Raw genomic sequence first — 26,659 nt, forward strand, 5'->3', positions numbered from 1 at the left:
GGTAGTAGAATTCTATACAGATCTATAAACATAATAGAAGGGCAGAACCTACATCTAGCAACTCTCCGATCCTCAATCAAGGGGAACACTGAAGATGAGGATATTTACTGAGGGGCTACTGTATGCCAGGCTTAGGATCAAGGACCTTTATATAGTCCAAATCCTTTTCAGGTAAAGAACTCCACATCATGTAGGAGACGAAAGCTCAAAGATGTCTCTTCACTTGCCTAACTTTACATAGCAAATATGAAGCAGAGCCAAGATGGCTAAAACTGAGTTCTAGAAGGTTTTGGAGCCTGTGACTCACTTCCAGTCCACAAGGTGGTACACAACAGAGATCAAGAGCTCTTAACTTGGAGTAAATGGCCCCAAGTTTGGAGGACTCAACAACTCCCTGAAACTATATGCAGAATGCTGTGTGCCTCTATCAGGTTCTGGAAGAGAAGACCCACAGCTTTCACCAGATTCTCAAAGTCAAAGAACCCCTGAGACAGCCTTATCCAAATGGGTATCTCTTCTCCACACCACACCAGAATCATATTACTAGCAAACATTTCTTATACACAATGCCAGATACCATTTGAACCTTTTAAGTATATGCTTATATAAATCCCACACAACCCTATAGGAAGTACTTTTATCATCCCCATTTTACAGATGAGAAAACTGAGGCCACAGAGGAGTCAAGTAACTTGCCTGGGGTCCCATAATTAGCAAGTGGCAGAACAGGGACCCCAGAATGGAACACACTCACCTGCACAATTAATCTCTACCAAACTGCCTCCTAATGCCCACAGTAGTCAGCTCTCCAGTTCTGAATTCAATCATTTGTCTATACATGCATGGAGGGCTCAGGGTTTTTCTTGTCTACCCTGGAACCATTTCCACATGCACAAGAAACATGAATGTCCTACCTGCACTTCTGGGAATGCCTCATGCCTAATCCCAATCTCTAGGTCCAGAGGAGCATTTCCAAGGCCAGCCAGACATGAACTGGATATTTCTTGGGAGTGTAAGCATGCCCCTGACCCCCACCACCCCACCTGGCACCAACCCAGACACCAACTACCTCCTTGGCTGGTGCCTTGCTCATCGCCAGCATAAACACACTTTTACCCAATTTCTCAGAATGAGCAGTATTTACTCAACAGCCCAGAATGGCTCATATGGAACTATTAAACCCCATTGCCTCAGTCTGCAGCTCAGAGCACGATAATGAATCAGTATTTTGGAGTGATTACAATGCTAATAAGAATGTGTGAGGCACAGAATATCACTATGTAGGGGCAGCCGCCAAATCCCCCAGACTCCCTGCCTCATTCGGGAATTCCACCATTCCAGAAACCAGCCTGCCTGAGAACTCCAGCCCCCGAGGCGGGCCATGCTTGAGTTACTGGAACACAAAGCAGATGAGAAATAGAGCCCACCATTTTGCAGAGGATAGGCCCCTGCTATGCTAGCCCTCCATGGGGATGTGGAAAGAGACAGTGTCCCCTCTTGACAGCTCTGAAAGGCCCCGGAGCCCCCTATGCTGGTGGGACTTAGAGTTTTAGCATGGCATTTCACACACTCAGACATGTACAAACATTGGAGAAAAAAAGACTTATTCCCTCAGGCTGCGTGCCTGGAGCAATGTTAGATCTGGTGGGGGGTTTTTTGGTGTTTTTGTTTTTTTTTTTCTTGGATCTTTCTTTCACATGCCCCTAGGTAAATAATAAATGGCAGAAAGGAAGCATATATTTGAGGCCTTTCCTACCCCCTCCCCATTTGCCCACGGAAACTGTCCCTTCCTTGACCTGCTCCATCTTGTACACTGTTGAATTTTATGAATGCCTGGAGAGGCCTGGCGTACAGTCTTCGGTTAGGAAACGGTGATGGGAGCAGGTGAGCCTCCTTATCGCACCACTTCTCCCCCACCAGGCTCTACACCCTAAGACCCCTCCAATTCTCCTCCTCTTTCATCCCTCCAATCCCCCCTCCCCAGCCATTGTGTCCCTCTGTTCAGGATAAAAGCCTCAGTAGAACTATAAGCCCTATTTAAGCCAACCCTGTCTATCCTCCCCAGCCACACCCCACTTCTCTGCCCCTCACCTCCTGCTCCAGCAACATTGGCCATCTTTCACTTCCTAGAGCCAAAAATGTGTCCTTCCACCCCAGGACATTTGCATGTGCCACTCCTATACCTCTACCACAGTCCCTCTTCTCTTGGCCAGCTCAGGCGTCCTTCCCTAACTTCCTAACTAAATCTGTTATGCAATCTCATCATTCCTGACTAATTTCCTCCACAGCCCACAGCAAGGTTTGCAATTTCAAATATGTGTGATTATTTGATTAATGTCAGTCTCTTAAGGGATTTTTCTTCCACATACCACGGAGACCAACAGTGCCACAAGGGCAGAGAACACATTCGTGTTGATCACCAGGGCATCCCCAGCACATGGCCCAGGACCTGGCACATAGCAGGTGCCAAAGAAATATGGATGAGTGACTGACTGACTGGATGAATGAGTGAATCCCTGAGCCTCAGCCCCCTCCCCACTCTGCTTGGATCTTCTCAACTGGCTGCCCCTTCACTGAGTTGAGCCCCATAGCTTTTCACGGCTTTGCTACATGGCCCTGTTTTATCTACGGCAAGGGCCAAGTTCACATTACAAGCACCTGAGAAATATTTGATCACAATACAATGTTCGCGGACCCCCCCCCCCCCCAGTCAGAATAGCCCTTTACCCTCCCCCTGGTGAGGAGGGAGAGGGCGCTCTGTGTGTTTATGTGTGTCCCTGTGTATGTGCACACATCTGTATTTTCACGCGAGATCCCCCAACGGACACGTATACAGGCAGAAAAGCACCTATGTGTGAACATACCTGCCATATTCATTCGACAGGGGCTAAGTGAGCACCCCCTCCATGCCAAGCACGATTGCTGGGGAATAGCAAATAAGACAGACCCACTCCTGGCTGCAAAAGAGGTGTAATCCTTACCAGGTATTACCATATGCCAGTCCCCAGTCAAACACTTCAGGTAAGCTTACTCATCTAATACTAGTAATATTCTTGTGAGACAGGGTACCCATTTCATAGACATGGAAGCTGAGGTACAGACGGAACAGCACTAGCCGAAGTGTCACTGACAGGGTTAAACTTGAACCCCATCTCTCCAACTTTGGAGACAGGTTCTTGGCCACAAGGTCCTCCATCCCTCATTGCCAACCAAGAACAGGGCCAAGAACATAAACCCAGAAACATGAAATGAAATTTTTTTTTTCATCCCTGGTGTCTTTTAGAAGCAAGAAGAACCAAAAACCAACCTGGAGATGCTCAGGGACAAGGTCTGGCTGAGGGGAGAGTGATCCATTTGCTTCATAATGCATTAGGCTGGAAAAATGCTTGTTCTACAGACAGCAAAAAGCTGTGCAAAAGGCTCCTGCCAACGTTCAGGGAAGAGACCAGGAAACAGGATCAGACATTCCTGATGGCAAACCAGGGAGACAGAGGAGCTAGAAGCACACCAGAGTGTTAACAGGGGCTGCATTCCCGGCATCTTCCCCACCTCCCGCTTCTTTTCTGTATTTTTAAAGCCCTCCAATAACACAGCAACACGGCTTTCATTAGACAAAATTAATTTTTTAAATCCCTTCTTTCCCTTCCAGCCATGGGATTCCGTGCCTGTGCCTCCCTGCCCACCCTGCAACCCAAAACGCCTTCTTTGGTTCCTCCAGGTCCCCTAACAACTCAGTCAGAAGGCAGAGTAAAGGCAGCCATGGTGCTGTTAAGTGTCAGGATCCGGGGGATGGCAGGACCGGGAAAACGTGCCTCTCCTCCCTCCTCCGTGTGTATATGTGTGTGTGTGCGTGAGGGTGTGAGCACACGTGTCCACATGGCTGAGGATGCCCAGAGCCTGTGGCTCACCAAGCAGAGTCTCCCCAAACAGAGCCTGGTGTCCACATGGCCACAGCGGAGAAACTTCCTGGGGCCTCCCTGGGGAGCGGGCAGCAGGGCAGGCCGAATGCCCCTGTATCCCAGGGCCAGAAAGTGGCAGGTGTCACCATTCGCTTTCTTTTAAAACATGGAGCCTGTCTTGGAGGAAGATAACTGTGTCATTCCCCTTCATCTTTATCACTGGCACCTGGCCATCCACAGGATTAAGCTGATAATAAGGAGGAAGAAGGAGGAGGCAGCAATCCTTCCTTCTCTTTGCTTCTGAGCACCGCAGTCTTTCTTTGGCTCTCAGAGAAGCAACCTTGTCTTGTCCTCACTTCATGGAGGTCACTGGCTCCCAGAGACCTTCCCAGAGCTGCGGGCTGGGATGGGCCGGGCGGAGCTGGGGCTGGGGCTGGGGCAAGTACAATTTGCTCCTCTTAGCATCTTCAAACCAAATTAAACTGATGCTTCCTGTTGGGGTCCAGAAAGTTTAGAAGTGAGATCCATGCTCCCAAAACTTTCTGGGAGCAGCAGAACTGTGGTGTCAACACTAAGCCTGTGCTGTGACAAGAGTCAACAACACAGACAAAAATACTGTCCTCAGGGGTCTTAAGACAAAAAAGACAAGGCCAACAACCCCAATGAACTATGATGCATTTGTGGGGGAGCCCCCCTAATCCTGCCAGGAGGTACAGAAAAGCCTCCCAGATTAGAGATGTGAGAGAAGCTTGCCTGGCAGAGTGAGGACGAATGAGCTCCTCGCAGGGGGACTAGCAGAAGCAAAGGTCTGAGGTAAGAAAGCATAAAGCATCTGTGGGTCAAATAACAGTTTAAGTCTGCCTGGGGGAGCTGGGGACAAGGAAATCTAGTAAGAGATAAGATGGCGGAGCAGACCAGGGTGGGAGAAGGTGATCACAACAGGCCTTGTAAAGTCAAGGTAAAAGCTTCGACTTCATCCCACAAGCGATAGGGAGCCGTTGAAAGTTTTTAACTGGAGAAGTATGGTGATTTGATTTTGTTTTTTTAATAAAGATCACTCAAGCTGGAGCTCAGGTTTGTGACTCTGGATTTTAATCTCAGAATCAAGCAAGGAAGGGCATTGCCATGTAACCTAACATAAGTCACTGATACCTCCCTGCGATGATTTCGTGGGGCTCCTTCTATGCAGAGTCCTATGACCTGCCAAAAAGACCACATGAGTTGGGAATCTGAGGCCTACGGTTCACACCCCAGGCATCACTCTCTGACCCTCAGTCTTGCCCATCTGAGAAATGGAGATAAGACTCCACCTGCCTCTTCAAGTTGTGAGGATTAAATGAGTTCATACCTGTCAGGAGCTCAGCATGGTGTCGGTGCTAGGAAAAGAGCTGCTAAATAATCAATATTGAGATGATTCTTTTCACCAACTTAAAGCCCCCTTACGCAGATGTGGAGACCCCACAGACCACAGGTCCTGTCTGGCATTTACAAATAAGTTTGATCCATGTGCCCAGAATTTAATTATTTTCCATTTCTTTCCTACATTTACATCTTGAAAGAATGTTCATAAAACCCAGGTTTCTGGCTTCTCTTGAAAATCACAACCATCTGCTTAAACCCACTGCTGTGCTGCCCCTCGAGCACCCCCTGAAGGCGTGAGCCATGTCTTCTCCCTCAGCTCCAACTGTCAGACCAGCTGGGGGTTGACCCCAAAGTAGGGAGCTTCCTAGAGCTCAGGGCTGAAGATGCTAAATCTGGGTAGAGGAGAGGCAGGGGAGGGAGGGGCTGCTTGGCAGAACCCACCGTCTGGCACAAATATCCCCTCCTTCTTAGCCCCAGGAGCCCCTCCAACCACCTTCTCTTTGGTAACATCCCTTCCAAGTTATCCCTCCCTTACTCTAATATCCAAGGAGGTTTTGCCCTTAAAAAAAAAATCCCAGCTCCATGCTGTGGCCCTCAAGGCCCTGTGTGATCTACCCCTGCCACCCTCTCCCATCTTTATTTCCTACCTCCCCACCTCTAGATACAGAAAGTTAAGGTTAGGGGGTGAGGGGAACCAGGAAAGTAAGAAGAGGTTGGAAGTAGTTGCCATTTTGCAGATAGAGAAAGATGAGGCATAAATGAGGCCCTTCCTGGAAACAAAAAGGTCCAGGAATCAGCCTGGGGTCCTACTCCCCTCACTGGGAGGGGCCAGCTCTCTCTAACTAGAACCCCCTTGACAGGGATCTCTGTCCTTATCAGGACGTTTGGGAGGCATGGTCCTCTCCACCCACCACCCAGTACGCTCAGTGTGGCTCTGCACATTTTTTCAGAGACCAAGCCCAATTCCAGAAATAGAAAAGTAACCCTCTGGACCCAGAAACCCTGCAAAGAGGGGCCTCCTCAGTTTATGAGTCAGCTTTCCAGCCAGCCAGCATGACAGGTGCCATGATCTGCGAGGATGCAGTGAAACATCCCCTTGGGCCTCACCCTCTCAGGAGCTCTCCTCCTTCTCTTGTACCTCCTGTTTGAGAATTGCTCTGTCTCTGTCTCTGTGTCTCTGTTCCTCTCCTATGTTCTCCCTTTCTCCCCAGCCAGGGAAATGAGGGTGGGGGGAACCTCCCAAGATCCCCAATTTAAAATAAAGTCAGATCTTTTTCTCTCCCCTTCCTCACTACCTAATAACCACACTTGTGTGAAGTTGATGCTCTACATAACGAAAAGAGAGGCCTCCTTGGAGAGGGTACAATCAGACAATTTTTAAGATCATGGAGCATTAGACCATTCCCAACTGGGTTTACTAATCAAACAGCCAAATCCTTCATAACCAGCCAATCCCTACAGGGCAATTAAATCCTTCCCCTTTAAAACACTTGCCACACTGTCTGGGGACAGAAAGAAAAATTTGCAAAATTCATTTGATAAATTAGCCAGGGAAAAGAAAGGAGTGAATCAAGCTTTGTTCTTTTCATTTTTTTTAATTATGGAATTCACAATGCCTGAATAATGTTTAATAAGAACTATGAAAATTCCTAACAGTATTACAACACAACACAAAAGAATTAACCTGGTTACCGTGAAAAATTGCATATTTAATTAAGAACAGAGAGTTCAAAACTATCCAGAGATTTCAAAAGTGCTGTTGCCTGAGGGGCCAAATTACATGCTTCCAGGGCTGCTAACGGAGTTAGCGCATTCAGTCATTACCCAGGCGTTCCCATTAAGTGACTCTGGGCAGATGACATCAAATTCATTTCAAAAGCACCAGGAACTGAAGCATTCACTTGGGTAGTTTAAGGGAAAGCAACTATCCTGCTGGTACAAATCAGACCCCTTGTTGATAAAGGCAATAATTAAAGAATAATGTTAATTAGCTGCTTTTATTTGAAGAAAAGTACAGTAGTTGGAGCGCTTCCAGGCTGCTGAGGTGGGAGCCACTCTTTCTGGAAGAATGGGAGGCTGCTGGTTGGAGTGGGGAGCTTGGGGGTCTACAGGAAGAGAAGGTGATGGTGGAGGCTGAGGCAGGGAGCAAGAAAGATCCAGTTAAAGAGGACACTGGCCTGGCCTGCCTGATGCCTGAGCCCCCATGTTAGAATCAGCCTGGTCAGTACAAGGTCTTCAAGGGGACAATCTGGCAAGTGAGAAAAGATGGTGCAGTCACCATCAGGCCCGCTTGCATCCTGTTAGACTTGGGCCAACCGAGATCTCCCTGTTCAGCTCTTCCGGTCATGCCCAGTCCCCTCACATGGCCATATTTGCCACACCTACCCCCCTCACACAACCTCCTGTCACACCTACTCCCTATCTGGCCATTTCCTGTCATACCCACTCTTCTCATACAATCTCCTGTCTCTTCACGGTCTGTCACACTTGGCCCTGAATCACCATTACTGCTCTTACTGTAGCAGTTTTCCCCAAAGATGGCCACCACAATCTCTCTCATCACACGTGCTCTTCTTCTTTTTTTTTTTTTTTAAGATTTTATTTATTTATTTGACAGAGAGAGAGATCACAAGTAGGCAGAGAGGCAGGCAGAGAGAGAGGAGGAAGCAGGCTCCCTGCAGAGCAGAGAGCCAGATGCGGGGCTCGATCCCAGGACCCTGAGATCATGACCTGAGCCGAAGGCAGCGGCTTAATCCACTGAGCCACCCAGGCGCCCCCACACGTGCTCTTCTTGCACTGTGACCTTGACATCACTTCCATTGAGTGCCAGGGTCAACAGCCTTTCCCTCTGGACCCAGGTGGTCCTTTTTAACTGCCTTGACCAGCAGAAAAAACGGAAGTGATGCTGTGCGACTTCCAAGGCTAGATCTTGAAGACACCTTTCCTCCCCCTTGCTCCCTTGGAACACTCACCCTTAGAGCCCAACCATCTTATTATGAGGAAACCCAAAGCGATGTGGAGAGGCCACACGCTGGTGTCCTGGCTGGGAGATGAAGGCCCTAGCTGACAGCCAGCATCAACCACTAGATGTGTGACTTCTCGAGCTTCCCCCAAACTCTGAATCTTCCCAGCTGAAGTCCCAGATGCCACGGAGTACAGATAAGCTGATGCAGTCGGGCTCCATCTTCATTCCTGACTCGCAGATTCTGTGAGAAGAAACAGCTGTTTACCCCACTAAGTTCTGCAGTGGTTTGTTACGTAGCAATAAGTGACTGATACGTTACCATAGACCTAAACGGTCACACATTTGAACAACTGTCTTCATCCTCAACATCTCCCCTTCCTTGCAGACTCACCGAAGAGACCCAGCATAAGAAACAGGTCGATGGATATGACCACCAGTGACAAAACTTCAAAAGGAAACCATAATTAGCTTCTGCCTTCTGCCTCTTTTGTCAGCTCTCGACAGGCCCTGTGTTCTCCAAGCGCATGCTGTGTGGGGCAGGAAGGACGCAGCAAGCAGCAGGGTCTAGTGTGGAGGAGGGAGAACGGAGGAAGCCCCACACAGTGGAGGACAAACTGAGGCCCCCGTGCTGCTGCATGGTCTGCGCGGGACCCATGGCTGGTTCACTGCAGAGTCAAACTCAAGCTCAGATCCACCTAACTCCCAGTGAAGTGGTTTGATTCTCATTAGCAAGGTGCTTAATTAGGGCAGCTCATCAATACGTCCCAGAGAAACAAATTACATTCTGGCCCAGCCCACTCACTGTTGGCTGCCGGTCCAGCCCCAACCCACTAAAGGGGCCATCCCAGGCAGGCACAAGGTAATGTGCACCAAAGGGGCCGCCGAGGCATCCAGGCGGCTCTGGGAGTTAGGGGGCTGGAGGAGTGCCTCTCCCAGAATGTCCCACAATGGCAGCCAAGTGGGAAGCCAGAGCTGGGCCTGGGTTTCTCTCCTCCCACTCTGGGAATGCAGAAGGCCTCAGAAGACCTCGTCTACCACAAGATGCCAAGATGCTCTGCTCTCCTCAGAAATAATTTCTTCCGGAGATGAATTTCACAAAGTAGGCCATGGGCTGTGGGACAACCCTCTCATTCACAGAGGCTGAGGAGGATGCCCTCTGAGGGATGGCACTGTCTCCGAGAGGCTTCCGGACTGCTGGCCCGAGAGGCCCAGGGTCTAGCTACTCCTAGAAGTGAAGGGCAGGAAGTAGGCCTGGCTCCTTCCAGCTCCTTCCAGCTCTGACCTTGGCCCTTGGGACCCTGCCATCCCAGCTGCCTGTCAGTGCCCACTCCCAAGAATTCAGGCCCAGGCTCCTCCTGCCAGCCAGTGCTGCCCATCACGAACAAAACACTGTCACAAAAGGAGGCAAACCTGCACATACCCAACTATGCGTAGTATCTGCTCTGGGTCTTCTCAGAAGTAACAAGAGGCAGGACAGCCTATGAACTCAGGTGCTGGAGTCAGAATGCCTGACTCTGCTGAGTGACTGGGCACATCGCTTAACCTTTCTATGCCTTAGCTTCCTCCTCTGCAAAATGGGAACATTATAGTATCTACATCATAAGGTTGTTATGGTAATTAAGTCATTTAAATGAGGAAGTACTAAGAGTTGTGCCTGGCACATAGCCACCCATGATAAGTGTCCATTAAATTAAAAATAAAGAAAATAAAAATTAATAATAATTTTAAAAACCTCACAGCTCCTCTCATTCCTGAATGGTCATGTAAACTCTGCCTATTCTCTGGAATGGCTACAATGAGGCCAGAAAAGCAGAATCACCTCCACACCATTTACAAAGATGGCCTGGCTGGTCCTGACATGCCTACAGGGACCACACATGGAGCATCGATGGAACATTTGAGCTCAATCCCCCCCACCTCACCGCCTCTATCCATCTCAACTAACTGCTGCCCTGCAGGAAACACAGGCCCAGGGATGCCAGCTCTTCTGCTGAACAGAGGCTAGGAATGTGAGGTTTTAATATGTGGCCTCTATTAGGGCATGAGGCACAGCTGCCGCAGCTGTGATGCAGAGAAATGAGTTCACCATCTGATGGGGAAGACCAACAAGGAACCAGGGAATCACCTGGCAGCCCAGAAGGTAGATACCCGAAGAGGATAGTGTTCCACCCAGCAGAAGAGCGGGAACAGCAAAGGGGAACAGTATTCCAAAGAGAGGGAACAGCAAATGCAGAGGCTGGAAGTGTGAAGAACACAGCAGTTTGGGGATAGGGAGGATGAAAGTGTGTAGGGAGCAAGACAGAGAGCTGAGGTTGGAGACTAATGGAGAAAGCTGGGAGAGTTCTAGAAGCCAGAAACTCCTGCAGCAAAATCCCATCTCTACTGGGGAAAAGCAGATGTCTAGAAGCCTCTGAACCCTGAGCACCTGTGGGTTAGCATGTTGTTCTCACTGAAGAGGGTATGTAGCCCTCGGATAGCTCCAGAGAAGTCACTTGGAAGGGGACCAGACCCTGAAAGAGAGTTCCTTCGTTATTTGCCTCTATGCCACCGCCTGAAATCATCTCTCTCATTGCCAAGGCAAGAGCTGAAAGGGAGCAAGCAGGACACCATATGACAGAACATTTATGGAGGGCTTGAAACATACAAGACTCCATGCTGGGCCCTTCCTTTGTGTTATCTCACTTCCTCCACACTATGACCCCAGGAGGGGTCATACTGTTATTGCTGCCACCATTTCACAGATAAGGAAACTGAGGCATGGAAAGGGGCAATCCTCTGGCTGTATCACACAGTGCTGAGAGGTGAGCCAATCTGTCTGGCAGGGGCCCCACTCTGCCCCTGCACCAACCTGCCAACCAGGAGTTTTTCCCTTTAAGGGATCAAGTTGGGACTGGGAGAGGCATGGCAGGTGCGGGAGCCAATTCTGAGGAGGCAGCGCCCACCAGCTGGCCCCACATTACCCCGAGTAACCTCCACTGCAGGAGGATCAATACCTAGGGGGGCCATGCTTAGCTTTGGGGAAATCATTAAATGCTACATCAAACTAGTCAAAAAACAGTTGCATGGCAAAGAGATGTTGAAAGGAGCTTTTGCCCAAGAGCATGAGCACACAAATGTATGCACATACACAATAAGGTGTATTTGTGGACACAGACACACACTGATACACCCATGAGCACACTCACAGAGACACCTACATGCGGATGCAGAGACACAGACACACACACTCAAAGACACACACTCACATGCACACATACAGAAACATGCTAAGACACATACACAAGGACACAGACACGTACAAATGTGCAAAGACCCACACATGTACTCAAAGATATGCACACGTAAAGATGCAGTTGTACATGTCAATGCAGAAATATCAGTGCGGTACACTCACATCCACCTCTATTCATCTGACTGATACTTTCTGAGAGTCTACTATGTGCTTACTCCTCTGCTGCTTGGTTCTGGAGACAAGCTGCTCCACACTTTCATAGAGCCTAGAGTTCACACAAGGAGGAAGGCATAACTAATAATCCACAGGGCTATGTCTGATACCTGCCATGGTTAAGTACAATAGAAGGTTGGACTACCATCTCAGGGGGCGGGGTGTGGGAGGAGGGAAGTGCCCCAGGGAAATGACATTGAGTATGTTCCCAGGGTAGAGGAGGAGTTAATGGGGAAAGGGGAGACAGGGAAGACAGACAGGTATGTGGGAAGAGTGTCCCAAGCAGAGGGGAGCACGTCATGTACAAGGGGATGTGTTGCACAGGAAAATGAAGGAAGACATGTCTGGAACATGAAAGCACTAGGAATGTGACTCAAGATCAAGGTCAAGAACAGAGGACATACTAAATAAAAATTAAAACTTAAAAAAAAAAGAACATACTAGAATTAAACTAGTATAAATCTGAAGCTGATTCTGATGAGATATACACGGTAAACCCTTGAGCAACTGCTAAAGAAAAAATCTCAAGAGAATAGTTAAAAAATAATTTAAAAATCATTAACAAAATTAAAGGTGCTACAAGAGAAAAAAATCACTCAAAGCAAGAAAAGGTAGAAAGGAGGAGCAGAAGAACAAAAAAGACATGAGACATATAAAAAACAAAAAGCAAAATAGTAGACATGTCTAATTCTATCAATAATAATATTAAATGTGAGTAGATTGGGGCGCCTGGGTGGCTCAGTGGGTTAAAGCCTCTGCCTTCAGCTCAGGTCATGATCCCAGGGTCCTGGGATCGAGCCCCGCATCGAGCTCTCTGCTCAGCAGGGAGCCTGCTTCCTCCTCTCTCTCTCTGCCTGCCTCTCTGCCTACTTGAAATCTCTGTCAAATAAATAAATAAAATATTTTAAATGTGAGTAGATTAAAAGTCCAATCAAAAAACAGATTTTTCAGACTGGATTAAAAAAAAAAAACACAAAAAACAAGATCCAACTATTTGCTGCCTACAGGAGACACTTTAAATTCAGAGACACAAACAGGTTGAAAATTAAAGGATGAAAAATGATGTATCATGCAAACAGCAATCATTAGAAAGTAGGAGTGGCTATACAGATATTAGACAAAATAGACTTTAAAACAACAAAAAATGTTACAAGAGATAAAGAGAGATTTATAATGACAAAAGGGGTCAATTCGTCAGGAAGATATGATAATTAAAAACATACACTAATTAAAGCACCAAAACACATAAAGCAAAATTGATGGAAATGAAGGGGAAAATAAATAATTCAACAATAATAGAAACTTCAATTTCTCACTTTCAACAGCAGTTAGAACAAATAGACAGAAGATCAACAAGAAGAGAGAAGACTTGTAATACTATAAACCAAAAATGGTGGGCAGGGTCAGCAGGGCTGAGCCTGTAAGGTTACATTGGGGCCTCTGCCCCAAAGGCAGTGGGGAGCTGCTATATGGTCTTAACAGGTTTTTAATAATTTCACTAAGCTGCCATGTGCCAAAAAAGAGTGGGAGAGGCCGGAGTGGGTACAGGGAAGCAAACTGGAGATCAAAGTCCAAGGGAGAAGTGATTGGAGTGTGATGGGTAGCTGGGTGGTTGAGTGGATGAATGGATAGATGGGTGAGTGGGTTGACAAGGACAAATGGATGGCTGGATGGATGGATGGGTGGATGGATGGATGGAAGGATGGATGGATGGGTCAGTAGGAAGAGAAAGCAGACAGGTGGATAGGTGGATGAACTGCTGAGTGGATAGATAAAAATGGGTGAGCGGGTTTATGAAGAGATGCAAGAATGCTAGATGGATGGTAGAATGAGATGGTAATCACCCAGTCCCTGCTAGACTTAAGAGTACGTGGGTGCTCACAGATTGAACAAAACTAGAGTGAGAAAATTCCTCTTTATTCTGTATTCCAGACCATATCGTCTATAATCCCCAATGAAGACATCAACCCCTCTTCTGCCCAATAGTATCTCCATATAGGAAGCCTAAGACATGGCTGGATAGAGCACCCTCATATGGTCTGGGTCACCTCACGTGTTCATTGTCCTTCCTCATGAGCAACACTTGGGAAACACTAGAAACCAGATCCATGAGGCCAGGGTGCAAAGAGCCCTTCTCAGACCATAACTCAAGCCCTGGCCCCCCTGCACCAACTCTATTTCTGAGGAGGGGGACACAACACCCCTGGCCCACTGCACAGCTGCCACTTAGAGGTCTCCAAAACCCACAGCAGCTGGCCACTTGCACAGGGGAAGGAGCACCTGCCACCTTGCTGGGAGGCATCAGGCATGTCCCCATGCAACCCTCTCCCCTCCGCCACCACTGAATGGTGTTGATCTTCTAAACACTTCTGTGCCCAAAGCATTCCCATTGCTAAGACCCTCTCTGGGCAGAGATAATACATCTGTTTCCCAAACAGCCCTTCCCTAAGCCCCAGTGATCCTTATCAGTCTAAACCCAGTAGGAACCAAACATACCCTGGATCCAGGGAATGGACTCGCAGCCTGCACTGGGCTGCAAACGGAAAAGTGAGGGCAAATCTGTCCTCCAGGAGCCATTCCAGACCCAGACATGGCCTTGAGTCTTGGCTTCCAGAAACCACAGTGACAGGGGAAAGCTCCACCAGGAAAGGGGAGAGCTTACAGAGCCAAATACAAAATGTAGAGTATGGCTGGTATAGCCACAGAAATGCGGGCTGGACTTAGCTTCTAAAAGAAAAAAAAAAAAATCTAAAAAACTTTTTTAATAAAGCCTACAAGTCTATACCCTTCCTTCTTTATCAACGACACAATTTATTGACCAGGGAGGCCATATTGACTAAATAAATCTTGATAATGACCAAGGCAGCAATCAATACCTGCTTATTATCAGCCGAGGCCGAGAATTCCATCTTGCGGAACGCAGGCCTGACGACAGGGCGCGCCATGCGGCTCTGCACTCCAGCACGCAGGCTGGGGATGGATGGCCAAGTGGCCCTAATTTTCCAGGCCAGGAGGCGGGAATCCTTCTTGTGTTATTAATAAATCCCACTCCCCAACCCCACCCATGCCTCTCAGGCTCCTGGACCTGGATTCATTGCCATGAATTGACAGTGGTAAGGTGTTTTAAGAGGTTTTAAAAAAAATAAAGGAAAAAAGACAAGCATAGTGACTACAGATGGGGAATGCCAGGTTGGGGGTGGGGAGCAGGACCGAGGGGATGGGCTCTGGAAGAGGTAGCCCAGGTCAGGGGCAGATCAAGAGCTGGGACACGTGTGGCCTAAGACCCGGGAGCTGGATTTGAGTCCAGGCTCTGCTACTTCCTGGCAATGGAGCCTTGGACTGAACCCTCTGTGCCTCAGTCTGCCCAGCTGTAAAATGGGACAGTAGTGGTAGTTTTTCCCTCCCTGGATTATTGTGAAAATTAAATGAGATATTGTTCGTTAAGGGCTCTGACTACTGCCTAGCATGCAATAAGGGTTCAACAGATACCTGTTAACTGCCAGGCTTCCCTTCTTACGCTCCAAAGCCTGCAAAACCTGGCCTTGCTAAGGCCAGCCGGGGAGCATTTGGAGGGGCCTGACTTCCTATTCAGTGCTTCTCTGCAAGGAGCTACTCCACCTAGCTGCTGGCCAGTGAGGCCCACGAGGTGAATAGCAAACAACAATGATGACATGTTCTAGGCCCTGTGCTAAGGGCTTTCTTGTGTTACTTCATTGGACCCTCATAATGTCTCTATGAGACAGAAGCTATATTTAATTCCCATTTTACACACCAGCAAACTGCGGTTGTGAAAAGTCTTGTGAGGTGCCCAGGCCTTCCCAGTTAGGAAACAGAAAGGCCCGGATCCAAAGTAAGGTCCCATTGCCCCATACCCATGCTCAAACTCTTTCAGGGTTTGCTCTCAAGGCACCTGAAATTCACATAATTATTGTTGTTGTTAATAAATAAACTAACTAATAACAGCCACCACTTCAGAAAGGCTTACAGCATGCCCAGCCCTAAGCTAAGTGTCTGTACTGGGTTGTCTCTCTTTACTTCTTAGACCCTTAAAGTACTTCTCTCTCCAAACAATTATAAAGTAAGAGCTTTATGATGCCATGCCTCCAGCACCTCATATTGCTCCTGACACAGCGTGCAATTAATGAATAAATGAACAAATGACCTGTCTCAACAACCCAGGGAAGCTCCATTCTAGACAGAGAAACTGAGGCCCAGACATGGTCCTTTGGTCACGGAAGGGAAGCGGAGACTTCAATCCTGGGCCGATCAGGGAAGCATCATGAACCAGGCACTGGGAGAATAATGTCTTCTAGGTTAAAACATTAACTGGCTGTTTTGTGTCCCCCATAACAGTTGTCCCATAGGCCACAAGGACCTGCTTTGAGTTGTCTGTGACTGAGGCCACCAAACCACTGCTAATGGTCCACAGCCTGCTGGCAATTAATTAATGGATTTATTAATTAGGATGGGAGCCGCCTCCCAGGCTGGAATTGGGGTCACCAGTTTCTAAAGTGAGACTGACAGAGCTAAAGATAAACCCTCATTCACTGCGGGCCTGAGGCCTGTGCTCAATTCCCAGGCGAGGAGTGGGCAACTTTCAAGAGCTAGTGATGGGTGAAGCAGCTGGGGTTCTAGGAGGGGCTGGAGCCCCCAGGGCCACTCTCCAAGGTAGAGTCAAGGCAGCTGCCCCACGTCACCCTTCCTATGGCATTCATCCACTCAATCATTCAAACACTGTCTGAGAACTTATTATGTCCCTCCCCTCCCCAGGGAGGGAGGCAGACAGTAAAGGAACAAATAAATACACGTTATCACATTAGATAAAGCAGGTGGGGTTAAGGAGATGGGGGAAGGCTATTTTGGAAACAGACGTTATGGAGGACCCCTCTGAAGAGGTGATATTTAAGCTGAGGGCTCAGGAAAGAGCTAGAACTACAGAAAACCTGGGAAAGAGGGAAGAACAAGTGCAAAGGCTCTGCAGCTGGAATGGGCTTGACACTTTCACAGAACAGGGAGAGGTCAGAGGGGCCTGAATAAAGTGGGAGAGTGGCAGGAGATGAGAGGGACAGACAAGGGCAGGACAAAAGGCAAAAGGGGGACCGAATCACGCAGGGCCTGTGGACCAAGCCAGAACAAGCAACCAGGAAGAGGCAACGCTCAGAGTGACAGCTCCCCAGGCTCCCGAGACACAGCAGGTACCTCGAGTGCGCACCTCTGGTGCACTGGGTGCCTTAGGTAGACGTCCGAATCTCACTTCTTTCCTGCTGGAGACTGTGGTCCTCCAAGAAGCAGATGTAAAGCCAGGGCTAACAGGTAAAGAGATTTATCAGATCAATGCCTATGCCTGTGGGAAGGAGCCAGAAGGAAGAAGAAAGGGAAGGAAGGAAGGAAGACGAGCCAGAAGAAAGAAAGGAAGGGAGGGAGGGAGGGAGGAATGTTGGTCGGTTGGTTGGTTGTTTGGCTGGTGGGAGTGTCCTAGATTGCTGAGGAGTCTGGAGCCAGCAGAGGGGTCCTTGTGTCCCCGGAACAGGTCTGCGTTAGACCTGCACTCAGTCCCTGGCTGGGGCTGGATCTCTAAGAACAGCATTTGGGGCACCAGCAGATCATGTTTCCTATGGTCAGGGATCTGCACGGTGCGCTCTCATGGCGCTGCTGGAAAGACACCATTACCACACACATCTTATAGAGGGAAGCAAGTCTCAGGGGAAGTAACTTGCTCCAGGTCACACAGCTAGGAAGGACCAGAGCTGGGATTTGAACCCTGGCTGCCCTGTGAATAATCACAAGATAGAAACAAGAGATGGGGTTCAGGAGGAGGCATTCTGCAACAGATCAAAGAATTGGGCTGAATATCTAGTTAAAAAAATAAAAGCATTACCCAAAGCTTTTACAGTGTTTGACTGCTTACATGGTGTCCAGTGACAGAGCATTCATTCTGAGCCACACGGGTGCTCAGCAACATCTTATTTCATTCTCCATCCTTACCCTCCAATTGACCTATGACAAGAGTAAGGATGGGGCTGGGTCCACCAGCCGGCTCAAAACCTGCGTGTAGCCTGGCCTCGAGGCCTTCCCGCAGTTCCTCACACACACTCATCTTCCGCCTAACTCACGGTCTTGGCACATGTTATTCCCTCTACTGAGATGCTTTTCCCTGACCTCATCCTTGAGATCTCAGCTGAAGGGTCACTCCCCGCCCCAAGAATCTCAGAACCTCAGAATTTAATCCTAGCGCATGACTACATACCCGTCTGTCCCATGCATCCACCTTCCCCACTGTCTACGGGCTCAGTGAGAGCTGTCACTTTGCCTTCTTTGTTCCATGACATCTCCAGTATATAATTACTGGTTATAATATTTATGCTATTTATTGTTAATTATTGTTATTTATATAATTATTAGTTTTAATTCTTAATTATACCACGAAGTGGAGGGTAGAGGACGACAGCAATGATTAACATTATATGGAACGTCTACATGCTGGGCACAGATATCGCATTTACCATGTATCTATCCACTTAATCCTCACCACAATCCTTATGGAAGTGATGCTACTACTATCCCCATTTCATATATGAGAGAACCAAGGCTCAGAGAAGTTAAGTGACTTTCCCAATGTTACACAGCTGGTGAGTGGGAGAGCTGAGACTTGAGCCCAGGCCAGCCGGTTCCAGAGCACCAACTATGTCTTTGGGAGACAGAGGGTACAAGGCTGGATTCTGCAGCCCATGCCGCACCCCTTCAGATACCTGGACCCACAGGCGCTCTCAGCAGAGTAGCCTCTGAGTGGCTGCCCTGCCCGGGGAAATCTGCTCCCGACCAAGCCACTTTGGTGACCCCTGTGGTCTCCCTGCCCGCAGCACCCACGCTCCAAACAGGTGGCTGAACAAGTCAATCGACCATAATGGTTCCCGGGGAGCCATTCACCCTATCCAGTTTGAGCGACGGCGGCTCGGAGAGTCTTAAGCACTGCTCGGCTCCGGGCGTCTCGGGCAGACGACCAGCTTGGGCCAAAGAGGCCAAAGGATTGATTTTCTCTTTCTTTCTTTCTCTTTAATGACAAACGCACATCCTGGAATTGCTGTTTCATTTGGCTGAACTGGCGGATGGCAGAGGCGGGGGTGGGGGAGTTAGTAAAGGAAGGAGGGGCAGCCACAGGCCCCTTCTGGGGGGTGCCTGAGCTGCTAAGAAGCAGAGATAGCAGGCTCTGTGCTCTCCTAATCCTGTATCTTCATGGAGCTGGTCAAGGGCCTTTCATTTTTTCTGGAGGTACAGCCTCTTCTGACACTAGGCACTTAGGAAAAGGCAGCCAGTGGCCTTGACATCCACCTTCCTTGTGACCTGCCTCATGACCCCTACAGCTGGCCTGATCTATGGGAGACCTTCAACCCAGGCCCTTTGCACTGGCTGTTCCCTCTGCTTGGCATGCCCTCCCCAGGTCTTCATTCCCTGCCCAGTGTGGCCAGAGCTCTTGATTCGTAAGGGACCCTGGACATCTGGATTTCACAGGTAACATCTCCTGTGTTATAAATGCTGACAACTTACACGACAGTGTTTTTAAATATTGCACTAATTTAAACAGACACATCTGTGGACCATAAACAGCTCCTAGTCTGCAACCTCTGTGATCACAGCTCCCAAAATATAAGACATTACATACAATATTAGTAATGTATTAATCTAATGGGTCCCCCATGGAGAAAGAAAGAAAACTTACCCAGAAATCTCTCAAAGAGCTTGCAAGTCCAGCAAGTTCTAGGAACTGCTGTTTATTTGGTTTTTCACCCTGTCCTACAAGCTAAAATAACCACCAAAAATAAGCCGCTAGGCACTTGCGGAACAGTAATTGTGTGCCCAGTATGTGTTAAACACCTTCATGTTCAAAGTGCTTTAATCTTCAACAACAACCTAAAAGGTGGAGACTATTAGCAGTCCCATTTAAAAACAAGGACAGCAAAGCTCAGAGAGGTTAAGTGACCCATCCAATGTCACACAGCTAGTAGATGACATAGTGCCAGGATTAGAAACCAGGCAGGGGCCCCTCACCATCCTGGCTCCTTGTACTTCCCTCTTGAGGTAAAGACTAAAGAACAAATCTCTGTAATTAGCTCTGATCCACCTTAATACTCTTAACTGGCAAGTTAAAAACTTCAGCCATGCCACAGCCTGTATGACAGCCATCCCATAAAACCAGATGACCAGGATCAGCAAACTGTGGCCCACCGGCCAAATCTAGGCTTCTGTGTGTTTTTTGTGAAGTCTGATGGGAAGACAGCCATGCCTGTTCATTCTCACTGCGCACAACTATTCTCATGTTACAGTGGCAGAATGGAGAACTTACAGAAACCAAACGGCCCACAAAGCCTAAAGTATGTCATTATCTGTCTTTTCATAGAACATTTGTTACCTCTGAGGGCCATCTAGATGGTTTCCTAGAGTGTCTAGAGATGCCACACCAGGAGAAGGTTCCTAGGTCAAAACCCTTGGGGAAACCCTTTCCTTAGAGACACAGAAGCATATTTGCATATTAAAGAATACAAAAGGTTGTAGGAGCTTCTTCAGCTCTCTTTAGGCTGAGTGGTCTTAATATTTGGGCTGAGACTGAATGAAATGAAGGAGCCAGCCAGGGAAGGATCTGGGGGAAAAGAGTCTCACTTGGGTGGAGGGAATTGTAAGTCCAAAGGCCCTGAGGTAGGAAAGTGCTCAATGCCACTGAGGGACAAAAAGAAGACCACTGTGACTGGAGCAGAGTGAGGAGGGGGAGAGGAGATGGAGCCAGAGAGATAACGGGGGTGGGGGGGGGGGGGAGATGGTGTGGAGACTTGCAATCAGGGGAGAGGACTTAGGATTTTAATCTATGTATAATGGGAATATTGTCCTGGTCCTGCAAAACACTACAAGCCTTTTCTGTGAATGGTTCATCAAGGCTTAGAAACCAAGAACTCCATCCTGAACATAATTTCTTGTCTCCAAAACTGCTTAGAAGGTCAACCCACCCCCCACCCATCACCATACAGTGGGCCCCAAGGTCATTAGAAGACAATGCATTTAACTGTCACACAAAGTGTGTCAGCTTCCTTCACCCTTACAACAACCTGATATGGCAGACCAGATGGGTAAAACTGGCCTATGTGATGAGTTAAGAAACAGGACAATTGGGATATTGGATAATTCGTCCAGGAGTGCCAGAGGCTGCACAGACAAGAGCTCTTGGGGCATTTCCCCTCTGCCAACTACCCCCACCTTCCCTGACACCTGTAATATAAACCACGATCATAAGTAAAGAGCACACCCCAGTGAGAAACATCAAACAGGAGAGTGTACCCTGAATTCCAAAACCAGGAACAAAGGCAAGCTACCACCTGAGTCCCTTTCCCACACTCAACCTCTGCCAGACTTGGCCTGTGAATTAGATAACTGGAAGCCACCAGAAATTTAGCCCTTTCAGGAACCAGTAGAGAAAACCAGTCTCTGGACAGCCATGTCCACCAATATCCAGGACCAAAATCAGCACCAGGCAAGGTGCTCATGTTTACTATCCCATTCACCAGAAGAAAGGTTATTATGACACAATGTCAAGTCCAAAGACAGAATCCTCTTTTTAACAGGAGAGGAGAAGGGGGAGGAGAAGAGGAAGGAAGGAAGGAAGGAAGGAAAGAGAAACCACCACCACCACAACTAGAAAAGCTAAATAGCACCATGTTCATCTGAAATAACCCACCGAGATGCTTATTTACTTCTTTAGGCTTGTCTGTGGTTTCTCAATTTTCTACAGTGAACCCAGGTATTTATAAAATAAACTTCAAGATCTCCAATAGCAAAGGTGGTCAGAGATGAGACAGTGCTTGTTTTTCTTCTAGCAAAGACAGAGCCCATCTTGGGGAAGCAATTTCTGCCGAGATGAGAAATCAGAATTTTGGGATGCCCAGAAAAGACTGCTGGGTTCTTTAAATAAATTCTCTAACACCTGTTTCTAGCTCCTTCTGCAAAAAAAGGCCCACAGGGTATGGGTTCCAACGAATGGGAGAAGAAGATGGAATGGGCTCCCCCACTGGTTGGATTTGTAAGGGTCCAGGGGGCCATCCAATTGTTTGGTCTTATTCACAGAGCTGCTATTAGAAATCTCCCTTCACCCCCTGTGCCCCCCACTTCTCCTCATCCTCCTCCCTCGGACCCACCCACAGCCCTTGCCTAATGCCAACCTATCTCAGAGCCCCCGGCGATGGCAAGCCCAGTCTGCTCACGCTCCCCACCCCGGCAGCAATTCTATTACTGCGAAGTTTCCAAAGTTAGGAGTCCGCCAACAGGGCTGATAGCTTATTTACTGCTGTCATCTATAGAAAGAGGAATTTTGACACATTGTTAAATGATAGCACATTTAGATAAGTCAAGCTGTCAGAGGCTCTAATGGATGTCTAAACTCTCTGTGGCTGATATGTAAAATTTATGCACTTCAGAATATCATAAGGTTATAATATTTTAATCACATCCACGCTCTTTCTAAACTTTGAGCAGGCAAAAACATTCCATCAAGCACCATCTCCCATGCGCACCTTCCCAAACGTTTCTCTAAACTCCTTTAAAAAGCCCAGCCTCGCTTGCTTTCCTTGTTGCTCTTCCTCCCTGAACACTCAAACCCTAAGCAGAATTTGCTTCTTCCTCCAAAACTTGTCCTATCTGGTCCTTCCAGCCAACCTTTTTCCTCCTAAGAAACACAGATGTGAATTTGGAGTGTGAGCCCTCATTTCGACTGGACACCCTCAACTCTTATCAGCTTGATTAGCTCTCTTAAAGGAAAAAAAAAAAAAAAAAAAAAAGATAGCACAGGAGATTGGACCTGGATCATCATTAAAAAAAGTGGCAAAGTAAAGCAGAAAAAGAAAATCATAAAGGTATGAATCCGGTTACAATGATTATACACAGAAAAGCCATAAAAAAATACTGCATTAGTAATGTTCACCATAAAGCAATCCTATAACCAAATGAAATATGCCCAGCATTATCTTTAGGATGGAATTTTATTTCTTGTTTCCGGGACTGCTAGCAGCAGAGGGGAAAAAAAAGGAGAAAAGAAAGGGGGAAGCAGTTTCGGGGGTCCTGGAATAGGGTACCACACGTCAGAGCATCTTTACCATCAGCCGTAAGTCGTTAAGACTCGCTCGCTGACTGACTTCCATCCTAGGAAAACGGCCCTGCTGTGTTCAGAGACGGCGCTGGAAGGAATAACTGGACTGCTTCCATATTTGAAAAAATATATACTTCCGGAGGGCTGTATGCTGGGCTCGTACAAGGTCACCTTTCTTGCCAGGATTGGGGTGGCGTCAGCAGCATGGTCTGGCTTGGGGACACAGGCCACCTTTGCTGCCTCGGCCACTTTAACACTAGGCAACCAGGCTTCGAGAAACCACTGAACCTGAACAACCAAGAATTGAAGCCACACACCTCCTCACACTCACAGGCAGCTGGGCCGCGTGACGAGTGGGCTCAAAGCTGTCGGCCTGCACAGGGCCTGGGGTGGGGGCCCGCCTCTCCTACCGGGATCTCAGAACAAGCCAGCAGAAGTTTTCCTTTCTGGTTATCTCCCCTATAAGAGGAAAGTGGGAAGGGAAAAAAATGAAAATAAAAGTGTGGCGTAGAAGTCATTAGCATTATGCACAAGAGATGATCCCGGGCAAAAGTGCTTAGGCTCATAATCCGTTTCCAACAAAAATGCCATCAGTGAGAATGCGGGTTGAAGCCGCAGGCCTGTGGGGCAGGGGAGCCACTGAACACTTCAGGCGGAGGGTGGGGACCGTGGCAGATGTGAAGGTCTCAATGTTTGCATGCAGCTAAGGCTGCCACGTTTATTTCTCTGCTCTCTAGAAGTGTGCAGCCTTTCAAACTCCCTCAGGGACACCCCCCCACACTTAATATCCATGTAAATGAGCTTACCCCCTTCCCTGAGAGCCTGTTCCTTTTGTGCCAGACACACCAGCCATTTTCTTAATAAACACCACCACCCTCCTCCTGTGGGGGTGGGGGTATTGGCCCCATTTCCCCTTCACCTGAACAAGGCTCTCCACCCCTCCACCCTCATCATTTCCAGTTCAAATTTGCTTTTCTACCTCAGCATCTTCTAAAACCCTAACAAAGGGCTCCCAGATCAGTGGGAGTCCAAACGGAGTCCAAATGGAATCAAGATTTGGGTGACCTCAACAGCTCTACAAAAGACCCAGGAGCTGGAGAAGGAAGCGAGTGAGGTTCAAACCTCCTCCCCCAGCTCAGAAATCGGCCCCCTGGGAGCCGCACCCACCCCTCAGCACCCAGCCCCAGCTCTATCCACCCCTCCCGGCTGCGTCCGGAGCTCCCTGGATTGAAAACGAGTTATCTAATGAAAATTGTGTTAACTGACATTCTGGACAACCCGGAGCAAATACCAGCGCTGTAAATCTCGACGCGGAAATTTTCTCCAGCCCAGAATAACAATAGGACCCTGCAAAGGGCTTTCGCCAGCCCTTCTGGTTCCTCTCCTCTTGTCTGCCACGTTCTTGTCATTCCTTATGTTACAGAACATCAATCATAAATAAAGACGCTGTCCCCCAGCCGTGCCCCGGTCTCATTTACAAACATTAGCAGGGAATACGATTACCATTGGCCTTCGTGCCAAGCCCAATGTGGCTGCCCAACTCCCTCTCTCCCTCTCTCCCTCTTTCTCTATTTCTCTCTCTCTCCCCCCTCCCTCCCTCCCACACACACCCCCCACTCTTCCAGAAAGGCCACTTTAGCATCATTTAAACGGGCAAGCACAGCTCACAGCCTGGCCCGCCTCAGCTGGTCACCAAACTGTAGCCCCAACTCGAGAGAGGACCTGGAATTGCAAGGCACTTGCAGTTATTAACTGCATGCCTGAGTGCCCCGATTTTCTCTCCAGCTCAATGGCTGGGGGAGGGGACGAGTGGGAGGTTAGAAAGGAGGGGGCTGGGAAGTGGCTAGGAGGAGGAGGGTATAGGAACCACTTATCAGAAGAAACTTAAGGAGATCTGCAGGCGGATTTTCAAAAAAGAAATATGTGTCCCTTTTTATCTCCAGACTGATGCTCTCACTTCTCCGAATGTCAAGGCCAAGGCAGGATGTTCTTATCGCCTGGTTCTCAGCAACACTTCCCCGCCCCTTGTTCCCACTGCATGCCGAGACTTTGCAAGACTCCAGGGTTTGGAAGGACTTGGCAGGAGCGTCCTGGGGCACCCCAGAAAGTACAGAGCCTAAAGCTGTACCTTCCGCGGGTATTCTCTGAGATTCCACCCCCAGTCCCACCTCCTAGGGGATTAGCACAGAACACCCCCAAATCTAGGAGAGACGTACAGACTTCCAGAGAAAGGTGGAGTGGGGGATAAAGCGCTGGTGTTTGGGAGGGAGTAGCCCTGGGAAAAGAGAGGGAAAGAAAAGAGAGAAAGAAGAAAAGAGGGGAGTGGCGGGAGGGAAAGCAGGAGGCAGAAGACTGCAGGGGAATCTCCCATTTAAAAGTTCCCATGGGCCCGAGAGCCGGGAGTCACCTGCTCTGCGCAGCTCCAGGCTCTCCACCGCCCCGAAGGCGGCAGCGCAAACTTGCGCGCGCCCCGGGCCCATCTCCACCGCCCGCCCCATATGGACTTAAAAAGAAGGTGGAATGGGGGGAAAAGCAAGAAGCAAAGACGAACCCCGAGAACCCGGCCCGAGGAGAGGTCTGCCGGCGCAGGCGGCCAGTCCAGCGATGGTGGCAGCTGCGGCTGGGGCGGCAGCAGCGACGGCCCTTGGGTGGCGGCGCGTCCGGGCTGCGCAGCCAGGCAGACGGCGGCGGCCGAGGTGCCGGCGGCCGGCGGGGCGCGGAGCCGCCTCCACGCCAACCCCAGCAGCCTCCTCCTCCTCCCTTCTCCTTCTCCTCCTCCTCCTCCACCTCCCTACCCACCAGCTCCCTCCCTCCTTCGCCCAAGCCCCAGCCGGCCGCGGACAGGCACGCGGCGCGCTCCGCGGCCTCCCCGGGCGCCGCGAAGTTGGGAGGCGCGCAAAGTGCAGCGCAAGGGGGGCTGCCGGGGGTCCCGCCGGCAGCCCCCTGCCCGGGACCACAGCCCCTGCTTTCCCCGTGCCTCACTCGGCCGTTCTCCCGCCGGCTCGCTCCCCGGGCCGAGGGCTCACTAGCGCTTCTCCATGGTCGCCGCGGCTAATCGATGATTGAACCGAACAAAGAGCAGCGGCGAGATCAATTCCTAATACCTATCGATGGGCAGCGGGCAGCCGAGCCCCAGCGAGCCCCAGCAGCCGCCGCCCGCCGCCCCGGGGCGCCCGCCCACCCTCCCGGGAACCTCCCCAATGCGCCTAGGGCGCGCCCTAGGGCTCCCCACGACCGCGCGGCCGGCGCTGCCCGCACTAACCTGGAGTCGCCGTAGATCAAATCGCTTCCAATATTGAAACATCGATCCCACATTGGCGGCCATCTTGGGGGCTATTCGAGACGCACACACACAAGAGTTTGGCTTTTCTCAATGGCTGCACTCAATATCCGGGCTGGACTCCCCCCAGCCCCGGGGCCGCTGCCTGCCGGCCGGGCCCTGAGCGCTGCCGGCCGGGCCCTGAGCGCCGCCGCCCGGGGCCCCTTGGGCGTCCCCCGGCCTCCTTCCACCCGCTGCCCCTCGGCGCCGCCGCGCCGCCGCCGCCGCCGCCGCCGCCGCCGCCGGGCCCGGGAGTCGTGCGCCCCCCCGACCCCCGGAGGGCGCGGGCGGAGCGCGCCGGGCGGGGAGCTCGGCGCCCGCCCGGGGGAGGCGGCCGAGGATGGGGCGGGAGGGGAGGGTGGGGGGGAGGCAGCCTCTTCGAGAGGCGACGGCGCCGCCGCTGCCCTGCCTGCAGCCGGCTCCCGGGCCCGCGGAGCGCTCGCTGCATCTCCCCCCCAAGTCCGGGGTCGGTGTGCCGCGCGATTGCACTTGACTTTGGCTTTTTGCAAACTTATCAATACTGACGTAACGTGCTGATCAATGC

At 49.7% G+C, this 26,659-nt stretch overlaps 1 protein-coding gene across 3 annotated transcripts in view; it reads right to left on the reverse strand.

The window, feature by feature from the left end:
* CUX2 (cut like homeobox 2) overlaps positions 1–26,323 on the reverse strand; it is a 258,403-nt gene extending 232,080 nt beyond the window's left edge. For all 3 annotated transcript variants that reach the window (XM_046024881.1, XM_046024879.1, XM_046024878.1), the window contains exon 1: positions 26,059–26,323. In XM_046024881.1, the coding sequence (XP_045880837.1) occupies positions 26,059–26,121 (63 nt within the window). In that variant the 5' untranslated portion in view covers positions 26,122–26,323. The remainder of the gene's footprint in view (positions 1–26,058) is intronic.
* Between the last annotated feature and the right edge of the window lie 336 nt (positions 26,324–26,659).

Source organism: Meles meles, chromosome 12 (assembly GCF_922984935.1).
Source record: "Meles meles chromosome 12, mMelMel3.1 paternal haplotype, whole genome shotgun sequence".
In the NCBI taxonomy this organism is placed as follows: Eukaryota; Metazoa; Chordata; class Mammalia; order Carnivora; family Mustelidae; genus Meles; species Meles meles.